Source organism: Lepidothrix coronata, unplaced genomic scaffold, assembly GCF_001604755.1.
Source record: "Lepidothrix coronata isolate B3197 unplaced genomic scaffold, Lepidothrix_coronata-1.0 Scaffold16, whole genome shotgun sequence".
Taxonomy (NCBI): Eukaryota; Metazoa; Chordata; class Aves; order Passeriformes; family Pipridae; genus Lepidothrix; species Lepidothrix coronata.
In genome coordinates, this window is record NW_016690196.1 from 6,752,695 (window position 1) to 6,770,618 (window position 17,924).

The 17,924-nt window shown below is 48.9% G+C and overlaps 1 protein-coding gene across 1 annotated transcript; it reads right to left on the minus strand.

Annotated features, from left to right (window-relative positions):
- Positions 1-301: 301 nt before the first annotated feature.
- On the minus strand, positions 302-17,923 carry AARS2 (alanyl-tRNA synthetase 2, mitochondrial). The gene is made up of 22 exons (XM_017806740.1): positions 17,668-17,923; positions 17,102-17,290; positions 16,316-16,461; positions 15,361-15,555; positions 14,696-14,840; positions 14,100-14,245; positions 13,692-13,800; positions 13,052-13,090; positions 12,253-12,364; positions 11,591-11,718; positions 10,709-10,859; positions 8,712-8,881; positions 7,597-7,710; positions 7,061-7,201; positions 6,287-6,424; positions 5,769-5,878; positions 4,518-4,626; positions 2,889-3,011; positions 2,442-2,552; positions 1,490-1,573; positions 1,240-1,350; positions 302-852 (listed from the first exon to the last, which is right to left on the minus strand). The coding sequence occupies exons 1-22, from the start codon at positions 17,890-17,892 to the stop codon at positions 688-690; spliced, it is 2,961 nt and encodes a 986-aa protein (XP_017662229.1). The 5' UTR covers positions 17,893-17,923; the 3' UTR covers positions 302-687.
- Position 17,924: the final 1 nt, after the last annotated feature.

Here is a 17,924-nt window from a genome sequence, read left to right on the forward strand (position 1 = left end):
AAGAAACAGGGATAGGAACATTCATCCAAAACAAAGAGGTGGAGACTGGGATGATTCTGTTCCCTCCATGCTGAGGACTGGCTTCAGCACTACGCACTGCATAGCCTAAAAAGCCTGAGCCCACAAGCAAGGTGGGATTTCTCTTCCCATTTCTAAATTACAGTAGCATTTTTAATCAGAGGGGTGTCCTGAGTTCTGCAGTAGGAAACACACTTCCTTAGACACAAGTGTGTGCTGTTTTCCAGAGCTACAGAAGACCCCTCTGCCAGAAGAGAAAAAAACGGTGCGCTAACAAGAAACATCAGGGGATCAGACACTCTCTACCCTTTAATAGCTTTAAGATAACACTGTGCCATCTCCCCATGTTCTCACAGAGTCTCCGTGCTGGTCTTGTGGCAAGAACTGCACTGTTCCAAGAGAAGGACCTGCTGTTGCAACTAGAGCTTTCCAAGGCTCTATCCCCATATGCTCACACTGAAGAACAAGCAGCATCATTCTGTCAGTGGGATCAGGAGCAGGGTCTCTGCTGATCCTGGATGGTCAGAAGTCAAGTGCTCCAATACAGTAGTAGCAGCAATGTTCAGTGTGGGAGCTGGTAAACTTTTCAGACCAGCAGAAGTACATGCTCAATATCAAGTGTACGCATAGCTTGCAGTGGGTGCATACAGCTGTCCTGGCACTAAAGCATCACAGTTTACTGTGAGCAAACTCCAGTGCAGTAGTCAGGGCTCCCTGCATGCCTTTGGCATTTCCACTGCCCTTAGCAACGATGGGAGAGCCTCCCGCCTTGCCTTCCATCTGTGTACACACAGCCATGGCCCAGTCAGCAGCGGAGAATGCAGGGAGGCAGTTCTGGGGAAGAGACACAGAAAAGTCATTTGGACTGTGGAGCACTCTGAAGTGTGAATAAAGTTAAAAACATCTTCTCCTCACCCAGCCTGGGCACTCACTATCCTGAGGCAGCCATGACTGTGAGGATGACAAAGGCTGAGCTTACATGTTAATGCTGTGTCTTGCCCTTGGGCAAACATGACCTGGAAGATCCAGGGATATCTGTGCCCAGCAGAGTCTGAAAGCACGTCTGGTCCCAGTAGGGTCATCTCAGGTCCTGCCCCTGTGTGATTAACCACCAACTCTGGGCAGAATCCCAGGAAAAGCCTCAAGCAGGATCTGCAGACCAGTGGGTCCAATGCCCCTTTGCAGGCAGGTTCCCCGTGTCTCTGCCAGGGTTCTGCTTACCTTGGACACCTGACAGGCACAGAGCACCTCACCAGAAGCCTGAGGGCTGAGCAGCAGGACTGATGTGCCAGGAGACTTGTCACACAGCTGATTCACTACCTTCATTAGGATCTAGGAGAGACAGGAAGAAGGGGGGTCAGGCTACAGCAAAGGAGACTGGCATCCAGCAGAAAATGTGCCTAGCAATTCCCTTTTACTGTTTGCGGTATCTGAGGTACCGCTGGGCCAACAAGGAATGTGGATTACTCACAGACAGGGAATCAGCTGGGACAGTATCAATGATGACAGGTTGGTTGCAATGTTTTGCTAGCAGGCTTTGTGCCTTCTTTTCAGCCTGGAGGGAGAAATACACAGCATTTTGAAAGGCTACAGGTGGCACAGGGTGGGCTGGATGGGGATATATGCATGCAACAAATATAAAAAGGGAATGCAAGTGCTGCTCTGTGGGACAGAAGGGAGCTGTATGATAGCAGAAATCAGGCTGGCAGACTGAAATCTTCATGTGGAGACCTGTACAGCCCTCCTTCCTTGAAAGCAAGCAGAGATGAACCCCTGGCAAAAGTGGAATAGACAGTGACCCATTCAGTCCCCAGCCTCTCCTGGACCTATACACCACCACAGATCTCAGGAAGGCTTCTTTGGCAAGATGCTTCTACTTGTAAGAAAGGGATAGTTCTTGCTGAAATCTCTTAAGTCACCAATAAGCATTTCCAAAGGGCTTTCAATGTAAATTGGCAGAATACAAACACATGTGGGAAGCCACAGCAATATTCACATAGCTGGGAGAAAGGCTCTGTCCTGCCTCTGTCTTAGTGTATGACCTCGTTAAGCCCACTGTGACAACCATCTCATCTTTTCCACATATAAACAAGGAAATGATGCCTAACTCCCTGTTGGTGTTGGCCAAAAGTGCTGGTATGGGGCTCTCCATCCTCACAGGTAGAGATGTGGGGATTCTGCAGCTGCTAAAAGCCCAGCCAGTCATTCACTGCATTTTAAGCAACAGTATCAGACAATGCCAGTGAAATCAACCCAACACAGGGCGTGTGGCACTGTGTGTGGATTGTACCTGCCTTCTTCTGCTTTCTAGTGGGACTCTACTGACTGAGTGGCTGTGAAGTGTGACAGAGACACCAGGTCCACTGGTGTGTGCCACACATGCTATCAGCTGGCTGCAAGTCAGTGTGCTGTTGCCACAGTACCTGCTGCAGCTCCAGTTTCTTGATAGCTGTGTTGGCTGTTCGCTGTAGGGCTTTGAGGATGGTTTGTAATTCTTTTCTTTGCCACTGGGGCATTGCAGTGGTGGACACTACCTGCAAGACAATTTCCTGTGTAAGAACATTAAACTGTACCTCTAGACGTAAACTGCCAGTTCTCTGGGAGGTCAGGCTGGAGCCTGGTCTCTTTTCAGACTCTCCTACAGCCCATGTGATCAGGCCAGCCAGTCACTGTGGTAAGTAGCTTTCTTTTTCAGCTGGCTATCTACAACAGAGGCATCTGGGCACTGGTAAAAAATCCTGCAATAGTAGGTAGCAATTTGCCCTTGCTATTGACCATGGTAACACGTTAACCTGGTCGGAAAAAAGTCACGTGCCTCAAGCGTATAAAGCCTATGCCAGGATCTTTCTGTATGGGAGTGTAGTCCTTACTTTGGTCAACTGGCCCACTTCTTTGGAGAGGTTCTGCATCTCAGGAATAGAGGTGCTCCTCTGCTTCATTCGTAGGGAGACAGAGTCCACTTCCATAGCCAAGCACTGGCCTACTTCCCGGGCCTGGAGAGGTAGAAAGAATGCAAGCTTGAAATGTAGCAGTAGAAAAAATGACTAGGGATGGAGAAAGTAGGGAGGCAGCAGGGTCATAAACACTGAAGTGTTGCTCAGGATCCAGTGGAAAGACACCTACAGATGTTTTAAGAATGACTGTTCCCACAAGACTCTGAAATAGAACGTTCTGCTCCAGATTTGCAACCAACACTAGATGGTTACACCCCAGAGACCGAGCTGTCAAGCATTTGTGTTTCCTCACTATCTTGCACCAAATCATCAGGATTTCATTGAGGAAAAACTGGGGAGCAAATGGCATATTAGAGCTATTAGCAAATGCGATCTTGAAACTATTGACTGAAGAAACAAAATAAACACTAAAACTAAAAGAAACCTTATCAGCTGTTCGAGCATCTTTCCTCGGTTCATCTATCTTGGTGTATTTCTTATTGCTTTCCCCAACAACAATGCTACCGTTAATTAAAAAAAAAAAAAAAAGCTATTACAGGCTTTTCTCATCAGTGACAATCCTTATGGTTTGGAGCATTTCCTCCTGCCAGATCTCTGTGCCCATGATGGTCCTGTGAGACTTCAAACCAGGACAGCAGAGAGTACATGAGAAAAGCTGTGGAAACTGTGGACTGCTCTGCCTAGCTAGGGTACACAATCCTTGTTTCAAGTCATTCCCTCATGCCTGCAGTCTCCCTTGTTTCATTAACACATGCACAGAGCTCCTCTTGGAGGCTTCTCCAGGTCAGCATTTCCAGCAAAGCATGCAGATGTGCCCTGCAGCTTTTTGTTCTTCTGCACAAACAAAAGCCTCACTGGGACACAGATGCACAGGGGACAGCCAGCCAAAAAGTAACAGATTTGCAGGGGTGGGCTTTGCCTTTAGTCTTTCCAATTCCACTGACTATGAGTCACTCTCCTCTGACTGCAGCCTTAAAGGAAATGAACAAGCTAGTGGGGCACCCGACACTTCCAGATATTAAAGGACAGAGCGATCTCACGAACACAATAGTAGGTTGCTTACTTTTTATACAGATCCAACCAGACCAGAATCACAGCTTAGCAAGAAAAAGACTAAAGAAAAGAAGCAAAAGGGCTGTAAGAATGAGGCCAAAGCCCTGTAATCATAAAGTCCAAATCCAACTGTGATAGGCAGGAGGTGAAACTAATGCACAAAGGATCACAGCTTTAAGTGTCAACCCAGGGGCTGAAATTTATAGACCAGAGACTTTCTGATATTTTGTGCCAAATTTTTCTCTTGGAAAAATAGGTCTGGGGGAAGAATGAAGGTCAAGGAGACAGAAGACTAGGATGTGGGTAAAAGAGGTGAATGGTGAGGTACGGCAGCAGAGCTGAGTCCAGGGGTGAAGCAGGAAGCCAGATCAAGCACAGCAGGGAGGCTCCAACCAAAGCAGCCGGGAGCTAATTGTCTATGAGGAATCTACAAAGTTTGGTCCTTCTGGCATTGCCTTGACATGGCAGAAATCTCAGTTCCCCCCTTCTTACCTGTTTGGCTTGGCTCCCTGTCACTGCAATGACACGGCTAATCCCTTTAACGAGCTGACGCTCGCTGATGATGGCCAGATCTTCCACAGATCCTGTTTGTAGAAGGTGCCTAAAAGGTCAGCAGAGAACAGGAAATAAAACAAGCTGCTCTCTTGAAACAGAAATCAGTAAGCCTGCTTTCTTTTTAAAGAAGTCTGAAGTCCAGCAGCCCCTTCCCAATCCCAACAGCTCGAATCCTTTCCTATCCCTAAAATCCTGATGGCACCCTGTCAGGCAAGAGACAGCGGCATTGCGGCTACTTCATAGGAACTTCTGTGCTACCTGCCCAGCAGGGTTCTGTCAATGATGCATAATAGCCAAGTTCTGCCTTCCTTTCCTCACCTTTCCCTCAGCAATGGGATAAATTGGGATTTTTCTCTTCTACTCAGCTGCTACTAAATCTTGTAGAAAGTAATCTTATGCTCCAACTCCACCACTCTCTTGTGGTGGAGAGCTCTCAGGCCAGCTCCCAGCCTGGCCAGTAGACTCCAGTCACAGGATAGTTGTGCAGTTTCAGGGCTCTGACAACTTCCCCTTTCCTTCTTGGTTGTTTAACATTGGATATGAAAACTATGGTGTCTCAGGTTCTGTTTCCACAAGTAATCATTTCAGACAGCTTCACAAGAATTGATCATCTCTACTCCCATGCAGTTTCTTGTCCCACTACTCCTACAAGAATGATCTCATGGCTAGAAAATTGCTCATTTTCAGCTCTATCTGCTCAAAGGCCAATTTGTTCCTGATTTTTCTTTTTTTTTGTCAGCACTGTCCTAAGATTGATTAACTTTTCTTCTACTCCCATTACTGCTAAAAGCAAAAGAGAGTGAAGATAATTAATTAAAATAATCTGAGCAGTCTCAAATTTGCACAATGATCTTGGAGTCTCCAGTTGGGTCCCCAGCCCTCCTGCATCCCCAAAGGCAAAGCACTGGTGTGACAGGCCACACACACCTTTCCCATACCCTGTTGGTGACCTGTGACTTCTAGGTTGGTTTCAGACTTTCAAGTAAGGGAAACGCTTTGCATTTCATTAAAGTTTGCTCAACCTGGGACTTCCAAAGCTTCACAACTAGCCAATCTTGTCCTCACAATATCTTCCCAGTGAGGAAACTTAATTTCACGAGGATGGGAGTTAAGCTCGCAATGACATCTCTAACTTCAGCCACCGGTGCCCAAAAACATGCCTTCTCACTGCAAATAAAAGTCACTTACGTCCCACAGCAGAGCTCCACAGAGGTCTGCATTGCAGCCTCGGAGTCACAGGTCAGCACACTCTCCACAGGGACCCCCAGAGACACTATCCTCACTGGATCTGGATACCCCTGACAGAGGAGACAGGGATCAGCAGCTAACAACATGGTCCTTCAGGGGCACTTACAGACTAACTACATGGCTTCAGGTGTCGGCCTCATTTTTCCCCTATTCTAGAATAGCCCCAGAGTCAGGGGCAGCAACTACTTCTCCCCCACCAGCAGCCACCATGGGGAGAAAGAAACAGTCGGGTGACACTACAGGCTTTTGGTCCAAAGGGATGAGCAGAAAGCCTATGCATCACCAGCCTCCATGTTTTACAACACAGTGTCCTGAGATCTCATCTCTGTCCTATTTTCCTTTCTCGGTTTTGGGAGTCAATTCCCTCGCAGAAACATGTTGCGTCAACATCTCGTGTCCCAGATGATTCCTGCTGAAGGAGAAGGCTCATGAAGATGTGTGCTGCTATCCAGTCATACCTCATCCACTGCACGGAGTCCCTGAACTCTTTTTGCCAGTGTGAGGGGGACCTCAGCCATGTGCACAAGCTCATTTCTTTTGATCATATCCTGGACCACTTGCTCCACTTGCTGCAGCTGCTCCACAGTCACAGGGCCCTGAGGAAGTAAATCACCCACTTTCAGGAGAAGCCTCCTGAGAGGAACAGAATGAAGGAGGAGAAGTGGGGCAGGGCCACTGGGCAATTCAGCTTGGGCACACCACTCTTCCCGTGTCTCATCTTCTCTACTTGTAAAAGGGAACTGTGAGCATCATGGCCCTCCCATCCCCTTCTCCCATGAGAGATTAAGGATTTTTGATGAAGAGCATCAGCCAAAGCCTTCAGAAGAGATACTGCAATGAGTGACAGGTTACCAGGGCCAGCACTCAGCCTGACCAGACACCTTTCAGTTCCCAAATACTCTTACCTGGATGTCCACACCAGGTATGTGTCACAGCCAAGCACCATCTCTCAAAGACCCCTTTACACTATTTAATGTCAGTCCCATGACCGCTGGCCTTGCTAAGCGTTTTCCTTCTGATGCCCATTCATCCCTTCAGCAAACCCTGCTCAGGGTCAGGTCAATGCAAAGCAGACCCCATCACATCCAGAGTTGGCCAAGCTTCATTGCTCAGATAAAATGTGACCCATCTCCAAGGAGTGATTATGGTGAGAGGAGAAAAATCCCTGGAGAGAAGGCCAGTACTGGAATGCTGGTACTGCTGAGAACAAGGAAACTGAAGTTCAGAGTCACCTTGGTATCAAAGTCGAAGCGCAGCCGCTCTGCTGTCACATGGGACCCACGCTGCTCTGTGCTGTCACCCAGGACGTGACGGAGCGCGAAATTCAGCAGGTGGGTAGCGGTGTGGTTGGTCATGCAGGCCAGACGCTGTGCCTGAAAGCACAGACAGGAGGTTGGCAGGGAATGCTGGTTCTCCATAGCTCAGGGGAGTAGGGGATGGCATGAAGAGATAAGGGAAAGGCTGCACGTGAAGGGATGGGAGAAGATGGGGGAAGAACAATGGATAGTACAGCCGTCAGATTAAATATGTTGCAGGGAAGATCTAAATTCTTTTCCTGTGGGATCACCTCTGCAAAAAAGCAAAGGGTAGGCTAGGTACTTTTGGACAGACCAGTGGTTCACAGAAAATTAGAGAGTCACTTGTAACGTTTCCTTCTTACTGCACATTACAATGAGGAACAGTCTCAAGAATACAAGGGACAAAGATCTGCTGTGCGCAGGCTACTCAGGACATCACAAGGAAAAGGTTAAGGGCAGTGAGTTATCACCTCATCCACAAAGAGCTGCACTTGGTCACCAACATGCAGGGTTTCCACAGCAGTGACCTCATGGATTACGTAGCCACCACAGAGATGAACTGACTCTACAGGGAAGAGTACATCCTGAGCAAAGAGACAGAAAGATGAATTAGGACACAGGGAATATCCAAATACCTGTGCTAGGTACCTGCTTGATCCGACCAGGAAACACAATACCCATTGATCCCTAAAAGACAGGGATTGGGTGGAAAAAGCAGAGAGAAGCTTGCTGCAAATGTAACCAGAGTGCCTCAGACCTTCCCTGCACCCAGCCACTCTTTGCACAACATGCTGAGGCTGCCAGCTTGCAATGGAGGGGCAGTAACACCACCCATGCTGATGAATTTTCCTAACAAGGATGCTTGTTCATGAGAAAATGGACAGCGTTTGCCAAGGCACTTGTCTCAGGCATCCAAGGTGCCAATTCTGCCTCTCTGGGCTGGCAACAGAAACTGGATCCCTACTTCAGTTTGGGAAGAAGTGCTGAGCAAGGCACTATCACATTCTGCAAGGCTAAAAAGGCAGAATCAATGCCCAGGAGTGATTATCAAGAGCTGGAATGTGGGAAGCAGAAAAAGCTGCATCTGTGTAACTTTCCATGAGAGGGTCAAAGCTCTCCCTCTGGCAAGGCTGAAGGAAGATGCTGCAGAAGTGGAGGTCCTTCTTGATGTTCTCGGGAGGGATAAGAGATTTTCCACTGGGTCTCAGATTGGGCACTGCTTGCAGTCATCCAGGACTGGCCAGAGACAAGTTACTCAGCTCATGGACTCTCTGATCATTGATTCCCTCTCTCAGCATTACACTCCCAGCAGGCAAGAATACAGCACATTGAAGGGAGACCTAAGAAGACTACAGTCTTCCCTAGCAAGATGAAATTGCACTGAAGAGACAACCAGAGCAGCAAGTACACCTCTGTAAAGTTACTGCTGCTTCTGCTTCACCATATCAACCCTGATGCAAAGCCAAGGGAACTGTCAAGAATCAGCATCTTGCAAATTTACACAGTAAAAGAGCTCATCACTTGGGGAATTCTGCCTGGCCTCAGTATCCATGGCGGCCTTGGGTTAGGCAGCAAAGGGCCTTACCTGCTGTCCTAAATGTACCATGTAGCCTTGGTCAGAGTCTTGCCCACCCTGCTCTGCATAGAAGTTAGTCCTGTCCAAGATGACACCACAGCGTTGCCCTGCCCCAGCCTCTTTCTGGAGACACTGATCTCTGTACAGCATCAGGACAGTGGCCCGGCATGGGCTGAACTCTGTCAGGGGGAAGAAGATAGCAGCAATTAGTGCATACACCCTGTTAGATTGCAACAGGAAAGGAGGCATCACTTCCCCATGCCAACCCTGCCACTATCCAGGCTATACTGAAAGCTGGCACTTTGCCTTGGTAGGAGAGGAACAGCTACTGGCAGAAAGGACAAAAGATCTGTTAACTGGAACTAAGTCACCCCTCACTTAACTAATGACAGAACTGCTGAGTAGCAGCTACATAGGCAGGGACACCCAATCTGGCTCCACATGAGCCTGATAGAAGAAAATGTGGCACAGACATCTGCATCCTGCTATATGGCAAGCTTGGCAAACCTGCCTGATTTTTATGAAGAGATGACAGACATGGTGGACAAGGGACAGCACAGATGTTACTTTCCTTGATGCAGCAAGCTTCTAATATACTCTCCTGTAGGTTCCTTCAAGCCAAATTTGGGCAATATAGACTGGAGAGGTGGACCATAAGGTGGATGGGTAACTGGCTGGGCCGCTGGCCCCACAGAGAATTGCTCAGTAGTTCAATGTTCAACTGATATTCAGTTACTAGTAGAGCTACCTCGTGGCTTATATTAGGGCCAACACCATTTAACATCTTCCTTAATAACTATCCATGACAAGGTGAGATGTACCCATATCCCACTTGTGTATGGCAATGACTTGGCAGGCACTGGTTGATACACTGAAAAACTGGGCTGCTCTTCTAAGGCATCTCAGCAGGCTACAGAAATGGACTGACAGAAATCTTGGGGTCCTCGGGAGCAAGCTGGGCACAAACCAACAGGGTGCCCTTTCAGCAAGGAAGACTGCCTGCCTGCTGGGCTGTCTGAACACAAACATAACCAGCAGGTCAAAGAAAGAAATTATTCATCCCTATTTAGCATTTTTGAGACTACGTTTAGAGTACAGGAAATTCTGGCTGTATGTAAAGAAAAAAACTTTTCACACTAAGAGTGATAAAGAACAGGGAACAGAGAGGCTGTGGGATCTCCTTAAAGATACTGAAAACTTAAATGGACAAGGCTCTGAGCAACCTGATCTGACTGTGAAGCTGATGTTCCTTTTATCAAGAAATTGGACCTCTAGAGATCCCCTTCAACCTGAATTATTACATGATTTAGAGGCTGAGGAGGTGAGACAGTTCTAGCTTGGAGATTTCAGCCAATGTCACTGCTGGGTTTTTGCCTCCATTGTGCTCTTACTGTATTATATATAGCTTGAATTGCCTCGCTTTCTGCTTAGTATGGGCTACCACCAGCACATTAGGTAAGAGGGAGCTGGTTGGGCACAGCTATCTCTAATTGTCTGTGACAGCCACACCACCTCTTGCTCTCTGTGGTTTATCTTCATGCTTTCCCTAGAGCATCAGCAATCTCAGTTAACCTAAATAATAAAGAGCCTGTGCTGGCATCTAGTGGTCTGCCACGGAAATAGCAAAGGCATTGTTTCAGACAACTACCTAACCCCTTTGCGTAACTATCCTTTATTCTCCCGAGCGCACACACCCACAAGCCTAATTGTTGGAGACAGATTCATCTCTAGAAGAAATCAACAGTCCCTTCTTCACCACTGCACGCAGTGGTGCCAACCCAGAGCTCACAGCCTTGACACCAGCCCAAAGGCTTCCTAGAGACTCAGCACCAAGAAAAGCACCTACTTTGGGATGAGGTACAGGGGCAGGGAAAAGATGCGCCAGCAAGGCGAACAGGTTTGGACCACAATGGACACGTTCTCCATGCATGAGGGTCAAGCAGTAAAAGCAGGCTTGTGAGGGACTCCAGTGCCCTCAGGCAGAACCTGCCTTACTGGTCACTTACCATACTGCCCGTGCTGCCCAAGCGTGTAGGCGTACTTCGGGGAGTCATCGGTGGCAGGCACGTTGCTGCTCCGCAGCTGAGCCAGTGAGTGCACATCAAGGTGTGTGTTTGTGTTCTCTGGTTGTGCTGCCTGTGGGCCACCAGCCTTCCGCTGCAGCAGAGCACAGGCACAGTTAGATGGGAGACATTGGGGGGCACACACACCAGTAAGTGGTGCTATAGTCTAGGAACAACTGCTTCCCCCTTTGTGAAAAAGGCTTGTTTAGATCCAGGCTGATGGAGCCTACTGCTAAACCAACTCCATTCCTTCAAACCTCACAAGCACTCAATACCACTCTGTGCTGGCCTTGAGCCAGGCCATAAGCAACAGCTAACACAACCTCCCTGGCACAGCTTGCTGTGTAGCTGCGAAACTTCCAGGCCATTAAAGCTCAGGAGAGCAAGGCCTTGAACCAATTACTGCACAGGTGGGGTGGGCAGCACAAGTCTTCCAGTACTACAGAGGCCAAGGAGATTTTGTAAACTCTTCATAAATATTGCTGCTTGGGCTCTCTAAGCTGGCTCTGCTTTGTGAGAGAAGTTGGACTACATGTAGACTCACATGGCACTCTCCTAATCTACGTAATTCTCTTATAACCTTCACTCCAGCATAATAAAACACTTCTACCAACCTGAAGAAAATCACCAGCCAACACTTCTCAGTCCCACACTCACAAGCAAAGGCATTGTGATGACACTGCTATTTCAGACCCCTTCAGGGAGAAGCCATGTGGCCCTATGGTGCATTCAAAGAGACTCAGCAGTGAAAAGGATTCTACTTCCACGTTCACAGGAGAGAGAGAAAGCTTTGAATTCTTCTGATACAGTGAGTCTCCCTCTTACCTTTGCATCTTCCAGAGCAAGTTTGTTAAAGGCAGCTGAATCCAAACTGATTCCCTTTTCTTCAAGCATCAAGTCAATCAGATCCAGAGGGAATCCTAAATTCCCATAGAGAGACCAGGCTACTTCAACTGTAAGACAAAAAGGACAGGAACTCTGTGTGAATACAAAAGCAAAGGCATCTCAAGATTTGGATGGGACCAGTCTAGGGTGTGCCTTGGTAACTGGATTCACCTGTGTTGTGTGCAGCTACACCACCAATGGGAAAGAGACACCATGCTGTTCTTGTATGGGATTGAATATTAATGATGCTCCACAGCCCCATTCCTGCTGAAATTCAGTGCAGCACATCTAGACAGGCAACCACACTGGTTGGGTTCTGCACCGCTCCTTTCAGCTGTGTCTTGTAAGGACCTAGTTATCAGTCAATAAAGCAGCAAGGGAATGTTTCTAACTTTCCTGGTGCCCAGTTTGTTGTGAGAACAAAGTACTAGAAAACAACTGCAATGTGGAGAAAGAAGCAACATCTGCTCCTATGCCTGGGGCTATAAAGCCACAAAAGATGTGGGGGAGGCAGACATCCACCAGTTTTGACTGCAGTGCTTGTGAGGATCAGGATCTGGAGAAAAATGTCTCTAAATGCAGCTTGTCAGAGGGAGACTGACCTGGGAAATTCGTGGAGGGCTCCATCTGCTGCACTGTCCGCTCGATGATGTGCCTCCCACGCTCGAGGGAGGACAGAAACGCGGCCTCATTCTCATTGATGATATCCATGATCTGCCCAAGGATCAGAAGAAGGGTTAGCCACAACACTTAAGGGAGTTCTCCCGCTCAGCTCAGCCCTGCTCAGTCAGCTCAAAGCAAATCAGCCAGACTTTTTGTTCTGCAAGTATCCATCACAACATGTCTCCAATGCACCATTAAACAGTGCCAAAGTCATTGTGCGTCCTGTCACCACTCCTGTCAAGGAAATATTGGCCATACACCTGGGTAAAGCTTTAAGTTGACAAATGGTCTCTGTCAGACATTCACGTCTGTGACCCAATTACAACTGTATGTCTGGAACAGCCAGAGAAGTTGCTTGTCATAGCTGCTGTCAGCAGAAGCAACTTAGTTCTAGCCTTAAATCACCAATCCACTTTAAACAAAGGGCACCCAGGCTAGGACAGGCTGTCCTTGCACTCAGTAAAAGAACTCCTGTAGCTTTTTTAGAGCAACAGCTGCCTTACACCAGGACACGAAGTCCCTGGTAAGGATCTAGTTGAGCTCCCACACAAAAATCTGCCACAGATACTTCTTGTGCCCAGCACATTTCAGCCCACCCACAAGAACATGGTTATGGAGGAGGCTATGCAAACTCCTCCAGCTAAGTCCCAAAGAAGGGCTGACTGCTGCTGCTGAGAGCACTGCCTCACAAAGACAGCGAGATGGAGGTTTCTCTCCAGGGGATTCCACATTGCTCACCTGGTCTGCATTCTTCGTCAGCTCTGGATAAGCATCTCCCTGTGGAGTGAACCTCAGTTAGTGATAACATTCTCAGCATCATCCTCAGGGAATCTCAGAGTATGCCACAAACATTATAGAGGTTTCTCAGGTAGGTGCATGTGAAGGGAGCCCCAGCGCACAGCTCCAGGGTCAGCAGTGCAGAGCAAGAATCATGCTTGGACCATCTCCTGCCTGTCTCCCTGTGACTGGCCTCTGCTAGACCCTGCACAGCATCCCTTGGCCAACACATCCGTTCACAACAGGAAAAAAGGATTGTCTTTGAAGATGCTGTTAGTACTAACAGAGACCAATTTCAGATGGCTTTCTCCAGATACAACACCTTGGAAGTCACTGCCCTTAGAAACAGCAACGTGCACTTGCATACACTTACATGTGCTTCGACTGACTGTACCAAAGGTCACACTAGGCCCCTCCCTCCCATCACAAATGATCAGGGGACAAAAGATTTTTACTGCTGCAATGCATAGCATCAAGTACACATCTTCCTGGAGCTCCTTCACATCCAATATTGTCTCCTGACAGTGTGCAGGAAAGGGACATGGGGCTGAAAGGGACACGTGTGATAATCTTTCTTCCCCAAGGCAGCAGTTTTACTCACCAGCACTTCCACTACAGTAGGCACCAGGGAGGCCAGGAGCCCAGGTGGAGCCTGAAGGACTTCAGAGCAAAAGCGGACAGCCCTGCGCAGGATACGGCGCAGTACCAGTCTGAAAACGGGGCAGGATTCGTCAGGCAGGCATGTGAGCGTCCTTGCCCAGCTCCCACAACCAGCATCCCCCAGATCCTCTGGTCTGATTCATCAACACAGGACAGCTGCTCCCCCCACTCTACACCCAGCCAAGGATGAGTCTGCAGATTGGAACCCTTTACATTTTCTCACCTTCCTGCCTTCCCAAAGCTCATGCACTCCCTATCTTAGGCCCACACTAGAACCTTTCCCCTGGCTGTCCATATTCCTTTCTAGACCTCACTCCTTCCACCCTACACCATTTCCTTATGTCCTTACTCTGCTCCAGAGAAGCCTGGATAGATGCCATCAGTGATGCACACACACAAGGTGCGCACGTGATCTGCCACCACACGGTAGGCCATGTTCACACGCCCAACATCAGCATCCCCGACCAGACCCTGGTATCTGGGCGCCCCGCAGCTCTAAAAGAGAAAGTAGGAATATAAATTAGCAGAAACTAATGGCTGCAGAACAAGTTTCAATACAAGAGGCAGCCACTCACACTTGACGTCATGTTTCTCAACTACCTCTGAACCTCATGCACCTAGATGTACTCATTAAATCCTTCTATAGCATTATAAACCAACACGTCCATACCTAACACAGGTCAGCCAATGCCCTAGCACTAAGAAATTTAAGAAATTTTGGAGGAAAACTGCATCAGCAATGCCAATAATCCAGCAGATTTCCAACCTGAAATTCTCCCCAGTTTTTCTAAAATGTTGCTCTGGACCTGGCCAGACATAATCTCCTCTCAAGACATAACCATCTCAAAATGTGCATGTAGAGAAGGCTGTATTATGGTACCAGGCAAGCGGTCTGCATTCAAGGATCTTCTGCTGAGCTGTGATTCTGAGCAGAAGCACCATCACCTTGTGAATGGCATCCAAGATGGGAATGAAGAGATCTGTGTCATAGTTGGAGCGTTTGTTCTGCAGAACTGTCACCAGCCTTTCCAGACCCATTCCTGTATCCACATGGTGCTGTGGCAAGGGAAGCAGATTCCCCTCCACCTCTCTGTCAGCCAGGCAGGAAAAATAAATGGCAAAAGAGAAGAAAGGGTCAGTTCATGCACAAAAAACAAAAGGAGCATGTAAATCAAAGCGAATAGGAGAGTGACAGGGGATGGAAACAGTGGGAGACCAAGCAAAAGGAAGCTCAAGGGACAAGACTAACAGCAGCCTGCCTTGGCACTGTCAAACAGCCAGGATCTGACCATCCGACAGTCAGGATAGGCTGTAATGTAAGGAAAAAGGCCTTCCCTGACAGGGCCAAAGGCCTTCTCCTCCTTCTGCAGGTTTCTCTGGGCTGCTGCAAACCTCAAGAGACCTCTGAAATGCAGCAGTAAGGGAGAATAGACAGCAAAGGTTGAAGGAGGACAGGGCAAATAAAGTGAAGCAGACCAATAACTATACTGGAACATCCTCCCAGTTTCCCTCTTGCTTCTGGAAAGCAGTGGGATGTCAGAGTATACACATGTGATTTTGGAGTCAGACAAGAGGGAAAGGCTTTGGAGTTCAGACAAGACACCTGGTACCTGCTGTACTGCATGAAGACCAAGTTCCAGATCTCCACTACATCAGGGCTGCCCTGGTTCACCAGTGCTGCAGCATTTCTGCCACCGCCCACATAGTCATAGTGTATTTCTGTGCATGGACCACAGGGACCTGTGTCCCCCATCTCCCAGAAGTTGTCCTTCAAGGGGAAAGGAAGCACGTGACTGGCAGGCACCCTGGAAAGGCAAACAACAGAGGTGGCAGCACTGAGGCACAAGCACAAAGCACACAGTAGCCTAGATCACTCAGAAAGTTGGAAGGGAGGAATACTTTCTTCCCACTGTAGACTCAATAAGCAAACACTGGAATTCCTCTGCTTCTGTTCACACAGAATTACTCTTCTTAGCAAGAACAAGCTGGGCTAAACCAGACAGGATCCCACTCTGCCTAGAACAACTGGCAAACACAGCCTGGCCCCTGCTGAGGGAGACATGCTCTCCGCTGGGTCTGTGGAGCACCCTCCTCCTTGGAGCAGAGGCAAGACCTGATCACAACAGACAAGACTGTACACCAGCAGTAGCACAGAGCTGGCTGCCTTGGGTTCAAAGCCCACACAGAGCCTGGAACAAGCTTCCAAAGCACAGCACTGTTCTGCAATGGCTTCACCCTCTCACTAGCAATCGCTAGCTTTAGGAGAACATGCTTTCCACAGCTCATGATGGAGAGAAAGCAAAGAATTGAAGATAGTTCACACACTTCATCTAGGCCAGCCAGTGTCAGGCACATAGTTCCCCTAGTGATACCACCTAAGAATGAGCTTAAAGGTCAAGTGCCCTAGTCAGAGCCCAGCTGACTTTTACCAGCCCAAACAAACCAGAAACAAAATAAGTTTAAACCATAACTTTTGGCCCCCACATCAACTAGGAATTAAATGGGAAACTGTGGAGATCGAAATGTCAGCACCTGCTGATCAGAACCCTTCTCTAACACACTTACCCCAGGCGGAGCCACACATCCCTGCACTCCTCATCTGCACTCAGCCCCAAGGTAGAGTCTCCACCAAAATAGGTGACGTAGAGACGATCTTTGGGGATCTCGTAGACCTCTGTCAGGAGCTCCCAGGCCATGCTACATGCCTCCTCCTGAGCAGGTAGGGAACAAAAATGAAGCACTGTAAGCCAGGATGCATAGTGATGCAGGAAGGCTCTTTAGAATGGGAGTGAAACACCAAAGAAGTTAATTTCAGCTGCTCTCTCCCTTTCCAATCTTAAGCCTCACTTCAAAGAGCAGGATGAGGGTCAGGAGAGTGAGACAGCTCTCTGCTGCCTGTGAAAAGCTGGCATTCCTAAATTGTTGTAAATCACAGCATGATTTACTTCTGTGTGTTTAACAGCAGAGTTCCATGGATTATTTTCTTTCCAAGGGAAAAATATACTCACTAACAAAAAGTAGCATCCTTTATCCTTCTTCCCTTTTCAAACTTCCTAGTAATATGCATCAAATGAACTGGTAACCTCTTTTCACCATATTAAATGGTCTATACCGGCATTCTCACAAAGAACTTTGATTTGTGTGTGTTGTTCACAGCTTTGACAGGCTTCGAGGGCACGTTTAACGACAGAGCCCACCAGCTGACCACTTCTGCTCCAGGCCACAGAGCTCCCAAGGAGTAATAAGGAGCTTACCAAAATGTCTTCTGCTGACAGTCCTATGACACTACAGCACAGCTCTGAAAGAAAGGCCACGTTTTCCCCTGGAGACGGTTTGCTCCTATCACCTCACCTTAAAGTAATCTCCAAAGGACCAGTTCCCCAACATCTCGAAGAACGTGTGATGGTAGGTATCTCGGCCCACATCCTCCAGATCGTTGTGCTTCCCTCCTGCACGCACGCACTTCTGGCTGTTCACTACCCGTTGGTACTGCGCCAGCTCGCTCCGGGGGTGCACCGTGCCCAGGAAAATGGGCTTGAACTGGAAACGAGAGACACCTGCTATTGCTAGATGCCACCCAGAGCGGGGGGACAATGCCTGGGGCTCTTGAAACACAGACACAGAATGGGTCATGACCACCGTGGGTCATCTGATACAACCTCCCTGTTTAAACAGGGTCGCCCTAGAGCACATGGCACAGGACTGTGTCCTGACAGTTCTTGAATATCCCCAGCAAGGGAGACTCCAACGGCACTTTGGCACTGCGAGAGGCGACAGGGAGGGCAGCGGCGCGGTCAGGCCAGAGCACTGCCGGACACCTCCGTGACAGGACGCTAGTGGAGGCGGGCCGCGCTCCCCTGGAGACACTCAGGGAGCCGGAGACGGGGACGTGCGGGAGCGGGACGCGGCGGAAGCACCTGGTTCATGCCCGCATTGACGAAGAGGAGCCGCGGGTCGCCGCGGGGCCGCACGGGAGCCGAGGGCACGCAGCGGTGGCCGTGGCGCTCCTGGAAAAAGCGCAGGAAGGCGGCGCGGATCTGCCCCGCCGGCGGGCAGCCGGCAATGCCGCGGCGGGGGCTGCAGGGCCAGCGCCACGGCACCATCAGCAGCAGCCGCCGCCGCAGCCGACCGGCCGCAGCCATAGAGCCTGAGGCCGGATAGCGGCGCGGGGGCG

Bases quoted from the DNA above. Each gene is read 5' to 3' on its own strand.
- AARS2 (XM_017806740.1), bottom strand. From the start codon at position 17,892: ATGGCTGCGGCCGGTCGGCTGCGGCGGCGGCTGCTGCTGATGGTGCCG. The intron at 14,246-14,695 runs GTGATGGTGCTT...TTTCTCTTTTAG, and splicing joins TCTTGGATGCCATTCACAAG to AGCTGCGGGGCGCCCAGATA. The intron at 7,202-7,596 runs GTGATAACTCAC...CTGTGCTTTCAG, and splicing joins TGCAGCTCTTTGTGGATGAG to GCACAGCGTCTGGCCTGCAT.